Genomic DNA, 13,509 nt, shown 5'->3' with positions numbered 1-13,509 from the left:
GATAAATTGCAAGTCGTGGGATTTGATGCACAGATTATTTTATCATCCAGATATTCAGCATGTTACCTCACAGGTAGTTTTTCAATCCCCACTCTCCTCCTACCCTCCACCCACAAGTAGGCCCTGGTGTTTGTTCTTCCCTTCCTTGTGTCCATAAATACTTGATGTTTAGCTCCCACTTATAAATGGGAACATGCAGTATTTGGTTTTCTGTTTATGTATTAGTTTGCTTAGGATGCCTCTAGCTTCATCCATGTTGCTGCAAAGGACATGATCTCATTCTTTTCCATTGTTGCATAATATTCCATGATGTATATGTACCACATTTTCTTTATCCAGTCTACTATTGATGGGCATTTAGGTTGATATCATGTCTGCTATTGTGAATAGTGCTGCAATGAACATACTTGTGCATGCATGTGTCTTTATAGTAGAATGATTTATATTCCTTTGGGTATATATTCAACAGTGGGATTCCGGGTTTGGGAATTCTGTTTTAAGTTCTTTGAGAAACTGTCAAAGTGCTTTCTCCAATGGCTGAATTAATTTACATATCTGCCAACGATGTATAAGTGTTCCCTTTTCTCCACAATCTTGCCAGCATCTGTTGTATTTTGCCTTTTTAATAACAGCCATTCTGACTAGTATGTCTTCTGTCCTTACTTTTAAGAATACGAGCCCCACAAAATTAGAGACATTGATTGACATTCATTATGACAGTATAGCACATGGCCATAACAAATCCTTGATACATATTTGTTAAATGAATGAGTTAGTTTCATGTTCCACATGATCTATAGTAAGGTGTTCCTTTCAAGATTTTAAAGTCCTTAAGGGCAGGGAAAATATTGTGTGTATCATTAAAAGAGACATTCTACCCTAGTATGTAATCCCCTGACATGGACTTTCTATCTTGTTTTAGTTTGCTGAACTCAGCACCTTTTAAGGGTAAGCATCCTCTGGAGCTTCACCAGGCATCAATAAACTGCTTCTAAACACATACCTGTCTATCTTTTCATTTAAGGTTGAGTCCAATCATTATAGTTCCTGACCTACAGTACCTGACAAGTAGCTGTAATAAGAGCTGGAGAAATAATTTCTAAATACATAGAATGAATGAATTATTTATTAGCCTTACTTGGGTTCCATCTGTGCCAATCTTGTTCAGGGCTCCAACAGTGCTATACAGAAAGCTGATGATCTTATTGAAATTGTCATCTCCAATGCTCCAGGATCCATCCACCATAAATACCAGGTCAGCCTTGGCCGCCTTACATACTGAAGACCAACAATGAATTTTGAGTCAGAGATAAGGGGAAAATTTAGTAGTTATTAAACCAGTAAGACAAATAATAGTTGCCCTCTGATAAGTGAAGCTCTTTTTCAAAGGGAAGATATAAACTTCTTAATGTTCATATTACAAACTCCTGTTCACTATGCTTCTTTGCTGTAATTACTCTTTTATATTCAAAGCCCCGTTCTTATTCATGACTAAGAAGCTTCTATTATGCATGTGGAAACAGAGAAAGAAAAAAAGTGTCCACCAACCACAGCCCAAAAGAATGAAAATGAAAGACTAGGAAAAGATGGGACTAAGGGGATTCAGAGATCAAAGTATCAGCAAACACTGTCTAGTGCCAACTGATTGGAAAAAAGGACACGCTATCACTCTGTGCACCGTCCTTTTCTTATTGAATTAGCAAGTTAATGTCAGAGAGATTCAATCTCAGCAGAAAAGCATGTGCTAAAATGGAAACAGATTAATCTAATTATAATCTGATATTCATTTGGGCTGAGGCCCTAAACAAACAAATTCTAATCTTGGTTAAAAAAAAAAAATTCTGTCTCTGTCCTTCTATTGCCCACAGATACATGTCAAGAAACGTACACTAATGCTAGCCAAGGGAAAGTATTATCAGCAGGTATTACAGATATCAATAAAGCAATCAAACAAGCAAAAAGAATTAAACAAAGCAAACTATACCAATAAAAACCTACTCTACTGAGAACATTTTTTAAAAGTTCTATTATGTTATCATGTGCTGTTTCAGATTATCTATGCCTCTCCTCCTCTTCATTAGGGTTGATCATTGCAGTTGACTCTGTTTTATGATGAAGCAAACAATTTGCTCTTCAATAATCTGAATCTTTTAATCTTATGCCAATTGCACACAAATATTCTATGAGATAATGTGCCTTTCTCCTTGTTAAGGAAAACCTCACTTAGTTTTTATTTTATTAAGTACAACTTTATTGCCTTAAAGCTATTTATAATATAAAATAAACCATCTCCAAGTGAGCTAATACTCTAGGGGCAGTACAGATCTGGTGAGGTTGTTCTCATGAGTTCTGCGATTTATAAAATTTTACAAATTTGTGGTTTGAACTTAAAGCTGAAAGGAATAACAAGATCTGCTAATTATGAGTTTATAAACAGGTCCTCTGTTTCCATGGAAAGATAAAAGTGAAAATTACGTTTCACTTTCAAAATGAGAGCAAATTCTATTAAAAAATACACTCAAAACGAAAAATTTAGTTAGTAAATCAAAGAAAGAAAATATATCAACATGCATGAAGGAATTACCTCTGGGGTAAAAAGTTGTGTTTTTAATGTTCTTCTTTTATGTTTTTTCTATGTTTTAATATTTGTTTAATAAATATTCAGTATTAGTTTAATAATACAAATTTATTGGCTTTTAAGTTAAATATACCCAGGACAAACAAAGCCTAAAATACACAGTGCATTCAAGTTGTAAAAGCACCATCTAAAACCATCACAATGAAAATCTCAGAACCAATGTTTCTACTTTGTCAATCCTTAATCCCACAGACCCTTCCAGATCACATAAGTCTTCTATAAGAATTCGTGAATGTTGATAGAATAATATCCATACTCAGCTATAAATAAAAATATTCTGACCTCAGAGCATTCTGTAATATCTGCATCAGAGGTGCCTAATTAGTAAATTTATCAATTAGGATTCTGTTTCCAGTTCCAATAGTGAGAATAACCATAGATGTTGACACTAAAGAAGGCTAGATACGAAGCTGGAAGAAGAAAGAATTTGGCATTCCAGGTAGAGTGAATAGCATTCAAAGATGCAGGACAGCATAAGACATGTATGGGGAACCCTGAGTTGTACAATTTTGCTATTATATAATGTATTCTGGGAAATAATACTGCAAAATAGATTGATTCGTGAAGACTTTGCATGCCATCCTAGGATGAATGTTGAGCTTTATTAGAGTTCTTAATTGCCTGTTTCTTTGTGTCTTCCACTCTCTGCAGCATTTGAATCCACTGACTTTAAACTCCGAATAACTTATTTTTTATTGTTTCCCTGGTATGTAACAGGCACTTTAAGATGCATTATGAATGGAAGAACTCTTCCAATACAACCTTCTAACATGTTCCACTTTCTCCTCTCATTCTTCCAGTCCATCCTCCCTATTTCGCCAAAGTTACCATTCTTAAACATAGATTTCATCAGATCACCCTTCCTTCTTACAGATTGTTATGACATGCCATTACCCACAGGATAAAGCCCAAATTCCTAATTTTGTCACATTAACCACTCCATAACTCTATCCTCATTCTTTTCTCTTTAGTGCCACACTAAAGCATTTATGATTCCCTAAATCCATTAAGCACTTGGATCACTCTTGACAACGAGTGTTATTCATCCCATTACTTGTCTCTCAAACTCATTCTTCAACATGTAGATCAAATTCCTCTTCCTTTACGATTCATTAATCTGCAGCAACATTAACCATTACCACTTCTGGACTACCATAATACAACTGCTATTTTATAACTCATAAACTTGACTGGTATTTATCTAGGCAAGCACCCATTTCTCTTTAATATTAAAAATAAGCAGAGAGCAGCAATCACGTATTATTATTGTATTTCCCACGCCTACCATAAGAGCTTTGAGAACAAATAGCAGGATTAATAAATGTTCACTACTGAAATGAAAAACATAATGATCACTACTTTGTTGGGGGCCTTTTTAAAGTTACCTTAATAGCTTAGGTAAAAGCTGATGAGGAACTGTTGTGATGAGGAAAGAAAAAACAACTGAAAAAGACACTTCAGAGGTCGGCTGGGAAACTATTATTGTACCTGAGAAATTACAGACTGGATTTTCACTTACAAATTATGTAAGTATTCTTCCTTAATGAATGTTAACTGCTCTCATATTTCAAAAAATCAGTATTAAGCATTCTGTTAGTAAATCCACTCTTTGTGTGCAGAACTGATATTAAATGGATATCATTCAAGCGCATCATGGTTGATAAGCATTTGTATTAAGGAGAAAATTAGGTAGCACAATAAATATACTTTATTAATACCCTGGTTTTAAATGAACAGGCAAACAAAACCAACACAAATCCTAAACCTAAAATCAGATCATTATTCTATTATTATTTTACCTTCCTTTGCTGGTGGAATGGTTGGTGGAAAAGTTGGTGGTCGTGTAGGAAGTGATTCTGTAAAGGAAAGGGAGAAAGGACATCAGTTCGCCATCTCATCTGTGGGAAAGAGAACAAGGTCATGGAGTACTAAATATTCAGGGGAGTCAATGATTTTGATAACTGTCTTCCCTGAGAATTTAATGAGTACTATAAATCAGCCATAGCCTGTGAAAACTGACTCCATCTATCCTCTCATCCTCACACTGAAGGCTTGAAATGCCATTTTGCCACCACTCAGTTTACCCAGCAGGAGTCAATGAAATCAAACTGTCAACTACAAAGTGGTTCTAATGTTGATTTAAGGCAGGAATCCTGCCAACCCATTTGAAAGTTCATCTCCTGTTGCTTTCACACACACAATAAACTTCATTTCCATTCTGCCTAAGGATTGACCATCAATCCTTGCTCAGTAGCACTTTTCTCTTTCCATCCTGCATCCCCCAGGATATTGGTCACCAGTGGACTCTGATTCATTCTGCTCTGCTCAGACTGCATCTGGAAATGTCTTTTGGTTTTGAGGACCAAATGTAACATTGGCAGGCTCAAGTGTGTTTGGATCTTTTCAACCTGGATTATGTGGGAAGAGAAGTCCACGTACTCTGCAGAGGTGTGGCTTAGTTAAAGGATCTGGGGACAGTTAGATCAGAGGAGTGATTATCAATTCTCATTCCAGCTCATGTGGCAAAGCACCAGGAAGTTTTGGTGTCATTAGGCAAACATAAAACACAATGTTATTATGTATTCATTTCTAATTCCTATTTGACACTAAAGACTTAAGAAAAACTAAGAAAATTCTTCTAGTTATCCTAGTTAAATACTCAGGAAAACCCTCCACTAATCATAGCCATTCACAGAGGGGAAGTCTAGCCTCAGGCGATACTGAGCACCAAATAGCTAGAAGGATTTGAGCTCAGGCAGACTGATCATTTGCCAAGAATTTTATAAACGGTAGTTTCTTCATTATCAGGAAGGCTAAGGGGTGAATTGTAAGGTCTCTTCCAACTTTAAGATCCAATAAAATAAAATAATTTAAATAAAATGATTCAACATTAAAAGAATGAGGTAACTATATATTACTAAATGAAAAAATATTCAAGATGATTATTTTGTGAAATAGGTCACAGAATACCATGGCATAATCTCATTTGTGAAAAATAAAACTTATACACACATAAACACACACACACACACACACACACATACCTTTTACATTTTATATATATGTGCTTTTTATTTTTCACAAATATGTATATATGTGTGTGTGTGAAAAGGAAATATTTCTGAAAAGGAAGAACAAGGAAAGAGGGAGGTTGACAATGCACTTCATATATTTCTGTTTTACTATTATGGATATATATCACTGTTATTTTTAAAGGTAATTTTTGAAGCTAAAAACTCTCAAAATTTAAAAACTGAGAATTTTTTTTGTAACTAGGATTGCAAAACTTTCTTAAAAACCCCACAAAATGTTTCTAAAGCCATTTAAAGAATTTTAAAATTTGTGGAAGTAGTCAGTCATCTTAATAATTGTGCATCTTCTTTAATAGGGAAAATCAAGGCATCTCCTAAGTCTGGTCAATAAATCAAGAATGAAATCAGTAAAAGAGTATGGCAGCCAGATTAATATGACTGGGCAGAACATCTGGCCAAAGAATCTCTTAGGTAAGAAGAACCACAGTGAACTGGGGACACATGTTTATATTCTATATGTGACATACAGATTGTCCCTGTCTTCAAGGATGTGAGGGGCTGTCTCACTCAAAGAAGAAGTAGTCTTTACCTGCATTGCTTTGAAAGGCTGAACCACAGCCAACGGGTGGAAGCTACAAGAAGACAGATGCCTCCAACATAAGGAAAACATTTACATCAAACAGAGCTATCCAAATTGGATTTAACCCTAGGTTAGCAGTTAACCAGTGTGGGGTCAAGGACAGGAGAAGCTGAAGTAGATCAGGGGTTCTAAACACAAATGTTTCTAGGGGTCAGGTGAGCAATCAATAAGCACAAAGAAAGTGTAAACATTAAGGTGCAGTAGCAAACTTAAGCATACATGCACTGTCTAAACAGACAGTACTTGGTTCCAGCAGATTGGCACCATGAAGATAGACACTTAGTGTTGCAAGATATTCTGACTTTTCAAAAACTACTTTAAAACTTAAAAAAGTATGGCCCAGAAAAAACATGCCTGACAGTGAGATCTAGCCTTTAGTTTATGACTTTTAAGAAGATAATAATGGTAACAACAGAAAGTACTTGCTCAATGACATACAGGTTGAAAAGCTCTTCAGTGAGTATTCTTTTATTGGTTGTTTACTGCCACCACTTGAGGCAAGAGAGTAGTTAATTTTATTGATGAGTGAAAAGCTCAGAGATGCTGAATTGCCCAAAGCCATAATGCTAGAAAGGGGCAGAACATGATCCTCAAACCAACCATTTGACTCTAAGTCTTGTGTACTACCAAGTTCCTATTAACTTCAAAACTATATGATTTACAATCCATAAGATGGAATTCTAATCAGCAATAAAAAGAAACAAACTACTGACAAAATCTATAACATGGATAAACCACAAAAACATACGCTAAGTGAAAGATGCCAGATGCAAAAGACTACATATGGTGTATTTCCACTTACGTGAAATGTCCAGAAAAGGAAAATGTATAATAAAAGAAAGTAGATTGCCTGAAGCTCAGGGTGGGAAAGGAGATTGACTGCAAACAGCAGGAAAGGTTCTTTGGGTTGATGGAAATGTCCTGAAATTTAATTGTAGGGATGGTGACACAACTCATTACATGTACTAAAAAGCATTGAACTGCACACTTAAAATGGTACTTAAATTTTATGTTATGTAAATTATACCTCAAAAATACAAGTGGAATATGAAAAATTGCATATTTAAGTGTCCTGAAATAAAGTCTTTGTATTACATAAAAGAAGATGATTTATTACACTTTTATCCTCTCTTTTTGAAGGTTACATGTGCATGATTTCCCTCTGCAAGTGCCGGAGAGGCTGGAAGAGCTATACACAGGCAGTAATCCCTTCTAAATGCCATGTATGTGATAGAGGGGTCACCAAGAAAGCCCACTGCCCAACACCTATTCAGACACAAATCCTCCTGGAATTTCAAGTTTAAATTCAAGATACTGAGTTAAGCACACAAATGTCCCCCAGAATTCACTACATTTCAAACCATTTTAATGTTTGTGCACCCAGGGTCAAGAATCTTTGACTAGAAGTCTTTTCAAGAAGTTGACACTCTCCTTGCTCTTTGGAACATGTTAAAAGAGGTTTGTTTTAATTTTATACTTTGCCTTTCCCTTTAGTGCATCACATCTGCAGTCAGCTTGGAAAAAGTGCAAGAGCTTCTTAGGCAAGCAGTAACTCTAGGGTCAGCTAGTTGGAACATCTTGGCTCCCTTCCCATCCTCATGGCTGTGGTAATATGCCATTGTTTTAATGTCAGAGCCAAGTCCTCAAACTGCATTTGACACTCCACATACCACAACAGTTCCTTATGGATCTGGATCACAATGTAAGTCATTGTCTCAATTGCTTTACTATCGTGTGGACTTCTAGTCTCTTGTGAAACATATATGGAGAATGGAAATAAGAACCCATACTGATGACATCAGTGGGCCATAGGCAATGAATTCTGGGACTGAGTAAGAGGAACAAAACTTGTATTACGTATATTCCTGAACAGCAATAGCTAATATTTTTCTAAATGGGATAAGGTATTTTCAAAACAGGATGCCTAAAATTCTGTTTGTTCATGGGGAGAGGGATCAGGAGAGAACACACACGACTTACGTGTTTTTTCCATTATGCTCACACTAGGTCCTTCAATCTCCTGGAGCTTTGTATAAACACTGATTTTATATTCAGAATCAGGCTGAAGTCCATAGAAGCAATGCCTGGTTGTTCCTCCACCCACAGTTGATTCTTGCTTTTTTGTATCTATAATAAAAACAAAACAAAACAAAAACATACACATATGAAATTTTTGAAACACAGCCATTGGCAGATGATTTGCTTCTAAAATACTTCACATGTGTAGCCCACATCAGATAAAGCCAGAATGAGTTATATTTGTTTGAAGTATTGTATCTTCTTCCAAAGAGTTAATACACTCACTGGTATTTTTCTATGAAAAATCACATTTTGTATGTCAACAAATGATGTTTACTATTAAAAGACTTCTGAGATTAACTCTGTACTTAATGGAGAACTATTAATGCATGTAATTATATGCACACATCCTAACTGATCTTTTGGACAGGTGCAGATGTGAGGGCATGTTTTTTTCTCTTTTTTCTTTTCTTTTTTTTTTTTTTTTTTTTTGAGATGGAGTCTTGTTCTGTCATCCAGGCTGGAGTGCAATGGCGCGATCTCAGCTCATTGCAACCTCCGCCTCCTGGGTTCAAGCAATTCTCCTGCCTCAGCCTCCTGAGTAGCTGGAACTACAGGCGTGCACCACCATGCCCGGCTAATTTTTGTGTTTTTAGTAGAGGTGGAGTTTCACCATGTTAGCCAGGCTGGTCTTGAATTCTTGACCTCAGGTGATCCACCTGCCTTGGCCTCTGAAAGTGCTTGGATTACAGGCATGAGACACCATCCCTGGCCTATTTTTTTTAAAACCTGAACTCCATTTTATTCAGTGTGACTTTCTGAACACAGTCCAATGTTATATAACATAAACAGATACTTCCTTTTGGTCTCATATAACTTATTACCACCCAAGAGGATACCCTTCTAGGCAGTGGTCTAAAGATACAGGTATGGATCTCAGAAGCCCTGGTCCATGGGTCCAGGTTGTCTTCAAAGCTGCCACAACTGCAGGCAAGAGCTTGCAGCAGCACTGGGATCACCAAGGAGTCTTCACACTGCCCAGTATCTCCCTCTCAGCCTTGACTTTTAACTGACACCAATGATTTCCTTCAATCGCAAAAGACATTCCCAGGGAGTTCAGAGGGGCCTCTTCAAATTCCCGGCATCCACTCTGAAAATCCTTTAATTGAGGAAAAAGGACATGGTGTTTACATAGCATAGGGCCATATATGCTGTAGAACTCAGTCTCTCAATTTCTGGTTCTTTTTTTATCGACCAAGGAGACATGTCATACACAGCCAATTCACATGGCACCTCCTCTGTCTTTTTCTCCACCATGACAGAGGCACAAAGAACTCTGGAGACCTGACTAACTATTGGCTCCTTTCTTTGTTCCCACGTCCATAGCAAAATTATGTGCATCTCCTGGAAGAACCAGTGCTGGCCCTTAGGTCCTGAGACAGGAATATGGATTAATTACATTCATCATTTCTTGAGGGTTTATTATATCCAGGTTCTGTGCCTGCTATTTAATTATAACAACAGCAATAAAGATAATAACAGCCAACATTTAATGAGTGCTTATCACGTGCCAGGCAATATTCTAAGGAATTCATATGCATTATCTCGTTTGATTCTTATAACATTTATAATTATTCCCAATTTAAAGAGATGAAACTAAAGGTCAGAAAAGTTAATAACTTCTTCAAGTCCTTATTCTAATTAGCAGAACTGAGATTGTTTAAACTGGTAGATAATAGTTGTACATATTTTGGGGGTTTGTGTGATATTTTCATACCTCTATACAATGTATAATGATCTAATCAGGTAACTGGAATATCCACCACTTCAAACATTTATCTTTCCTTTGTGTTGGGAATATTACAATTCTTTTTTTTCCAGCTATTTTGAAATATACAATTATTGTTAAGTATTATTTCCCTACTATTCCCTACTATAGTACTATCAAATACTAAAACTTACTCCTTCTACCTAAGCGTATTATTCTACCCCTTGACCCACTTCTGCTCATTCTCCTGAATTCAGAACTCTAAAGCTCAGTTTCAGAGGATGTTGCTTTAATTTCCACTGGTATATTCTAAGCAAATGTAAATGAAATCAATAGTTTTCCAAAATGAAACCATCTGAGAGCTGTTGAGTGCATATGAAATGTGCGAACATGACGGCTAGAGATCAGATGAGGAATCTTTATGACTCAGTGCTTTATCACTCCCCAGAGCCTACTTGGGCGGCTTTCATTACTGAAGAGTTTCAAGTGTTTTCCTCACAGGCATAGAGCATTGTTGTTGTTGTTTTTACCACAATGGACAACTGATTAAGAGGAGGAATCATTGCTACCGTGAAAAAACAATTATTCAAATTTCCCTCTAGATTGATCATCTTATCCATAAATTGCATGTGTTTAATCAAAGCTTCATAAAGCTTTATTTCTAGGGATTGAAAAACGAGTGTTGAAAAACAGCACTGATTAAATATATTACACACATGATTTAGTGGTTAAAAAGAACTATCCACTCCTTCAAAATGTTATTTGCAGAGCAGTTTATGAAGAATAAACAGAATCTAGAAAATATAAAAGCATACCAGTTGCTTTTTCAACTATAAAATGCAAACATTTTACACAATTTTTGTCTATTTTATAAGTATCAAACCTAGTTAAATTTCCAACTATATTTTGATATGCATATATTGAAGCACATATATGTATATTATAATATGCATATATCAGAATAAACATGATATAGTTATTTAAATTTTGTCTATGGACAAATATAGACTTTTAAAAATATAATTGAATTAAAGCCATTTGTTAAATAGAATTTTAAATTTATTTTTATATATTGTGAATATTAGAGAGTTTCAGAAGTGAACTTTATAATAGAATTTTTATTAATATATTTGTTCAAAGTAAAATACTGTCAACTTTAATCATTTCTTGTTCATATATTATGAAAAATGATAACATTTAAAAATTGTTAAAGTGTTTGTGAGATTATAAATTATGTGAAATGGGTTTGACAGTAAAATTTAGTGAACTCAGTGTTTTGCTTTGCTTAGGTCCAAGTTTAGTCTGTGGTTTCCAGGCTCAGAATCCCACAACAACTGTTTTTTTGTTTTGTTTTGTTTTGTTTGACCCTTAGCTATCCGTTAGAGCCTCCTAAAAGCTTCTGTGGGCCACCTGTAATACAAACATTTCCTGAATGTTATGCATGGATCACACTGATCTACCTCCACAAACCTTCCAAGGACTCTCCATGAGTCAATTCCAGAAATGCGCTTTTCTGTCACATTTCCTATTTCATGTAGAAACCCATATACTTTAAAGACCCTTGAAAATAGAATATAAGTAGATCTTACTGCTAAAATAATACAGCTATAAACATTGGAAAACTGGAACAAGCACTATAAGATTAATGGCAAAGAGTATCAATTTGGTTCCCAATACTAACAAAGAGGGGTTCCATGAATGGGGGTGTATCCATGTTGCTTTTGGCATATGCAATTCAGGCCTATTGGCTTTGCCTTAAGGAAAACATTCAAACTGACCAAATGGTGACTAATTTCCTCAACCCCTCATGCCAAAAGCAGGAAGTTAATTTTATTTTTTGAAACAGAGGGAAAAAATCTGTCTTTATTTGTCCACCATTTTAGGAAGCAAGACTAAATCCATTCTCCAGATTATAATCATGTTGATAATAATGCCACCAGCTTGACTTACCAAAATGTCCTACAAGTAGTTATTGAGCTCCACAAGCAAAGAATATCATAACGTCACTGCTCCAAAATGTTTAATTTTGATCATAGGTTTTGTTCCATATGGCGTTTTTTTGTGGACCTGGTCTTTGGTAAGGTAGGCTCTCCATTATGCTGCAATTCTCTATCCTTTTCAATAAATAATACTGCAAAGCTGACATCTCAGCACCTAAATAGGGACAAGTGGAGCATCCTCTGAACCCTAATCTAAGCAGGTTACAAAGAAGTTCATCAAGCTGTGGGGATTAGGGTGGGAATAAAGCATTTGGGCCTATGTGGCATATATTAATAAATAAATGCATTTGAAGGCAACCTTAGGTGCCTAGGCAACTCAAAAACAGCTGAAGAGAGGGATAAAATCCCAAAGCATCTGCAGAACTAATGGAGGATCTCACAGGGCTCTGAATTACCCAAGACCAACCAAAAATCTCTCACTTTGGACTGTCCTAGAATTAACCAAAAATCTATCATTTAATTTGGCAAATGGATGACTGAGTCAAAAGCAGATTTTGTTTCAGTCTTTCTTGAGAAGACCTTGTCCTTCTGGTAATCTTTCTTTTCTTGGTCATAAAAATGTCATAATATTTACATGAGTAAAGGACATCTGTTGCTTTTGCCTGTCTTGTATCTGAAATCTCTTTCTTTGCATCCATTCCTCCACACTCTTGGTCTTTATGGTTTTGGGAGGATTGAATAACACCCCTACCTCCTGCCACCACCACCAGATACAGGGGTGGAAGGCAACCAGGTCCAAACAGGCAGTTTATTTCATGCCCTTGCACTCAATGACAGATTTAGAGGCATATGACCCAAACCAGGCCAATATGACTCAGTTCCTGGACTTCTCTTGGAACTATTGAGAAAGAGAAGCTCTCTTTTCACCAAGACTGTTAAAGCTGGAAGCTCGGAGAATGTAATTCTGGATCTGACTCACTGAGCCTGACTGAAAATGAAGGCAGAGGAAAGCAAAATACAAGAAGGAGCAAGACTTTATCTCTAGAACATTGAACACCTAGGTCCAGATGTGCCTGGAGCCAGAGACTTTGGACTTCTTAGTATACTAGCCAATAAATGGACCCTTTGGCTTAAGTTTATCTAGATTTCGGTGAATATTAATAAACAAGCCTGAATGAAACAGTGTGGCTATTCTACTTACAAAACCTTGCAAATTTGCAGTTATTGCCTCAGTTAATAGACGCAAATGAAATAATTTTACAGAAGCTGAAGCCCGGAGAAGAAAGTTGACCAGCAGTTGTGGTTACAGTGGAGACTTCATCACTGACTTAATCTCAGAATAAAAATGCACATGCTCAGCTATGAAAAAATATGTGGAAAAAAACTGGAAAAAATTACCCATCAAACTGTAAGGATTTGACCAAGGCATTCAGAAAGAGGTCAACTGGGATAAAGCTTTACTCCAACACATG

The 13,509-nt window shown here is 36.1% G+C and overlaps 1 protein-coding gene across 1 annotated transcript in view; it reads right to left on the bottom strand.

The window, feature by feature from the left end:
• COL14A1 (collagen type XIV alpha 1 chain) overlaps positions 1-13,509 on the bottom strand; it is a 242,278-nt gene that overhangs the window by 103,376 nt on the left and 125,393 nt on the right. Inside the window, exons 24-26 of the mRNA XM_025394901.1 lie at positions 8,291-8,437; positions 4,438-4,494; positions 1,139-1,278 (exon numbers count right to left, since the gene is read on the bottom strand). Coding sequence (XP_025250686.1) covers positions 1,139-1,278; positions 4,438-4,494; positions 8,291-8,437 — 344 coding nt within the window. The remainder of the gene's footprint in view (positions 1-1,138; positions 1,279-4,437; positions 4,495-8,290; positions 8,438-13,509) is intronic.

The sequence above is a fragment of the Theropithecus gelada genome, chromosome 8, assembly GCF_003255815.1.
Source record: "Theropithecus gelada isolate Dixy chromosome 8, Tgel_1.0, whole genome shotgun sequence".
Taxonomy (NCBI): domain Eukaryota; kingdom Metazoa; phylum Chordata; class Mammalia; order Primates; family Cercopithecidae; genus Theropithecus; species Theropithecus gelada.
Note: the sequence above shows the minus strand (reverse complement) of the source record. Positions and strands in the feature narration are given on the sequence as shown.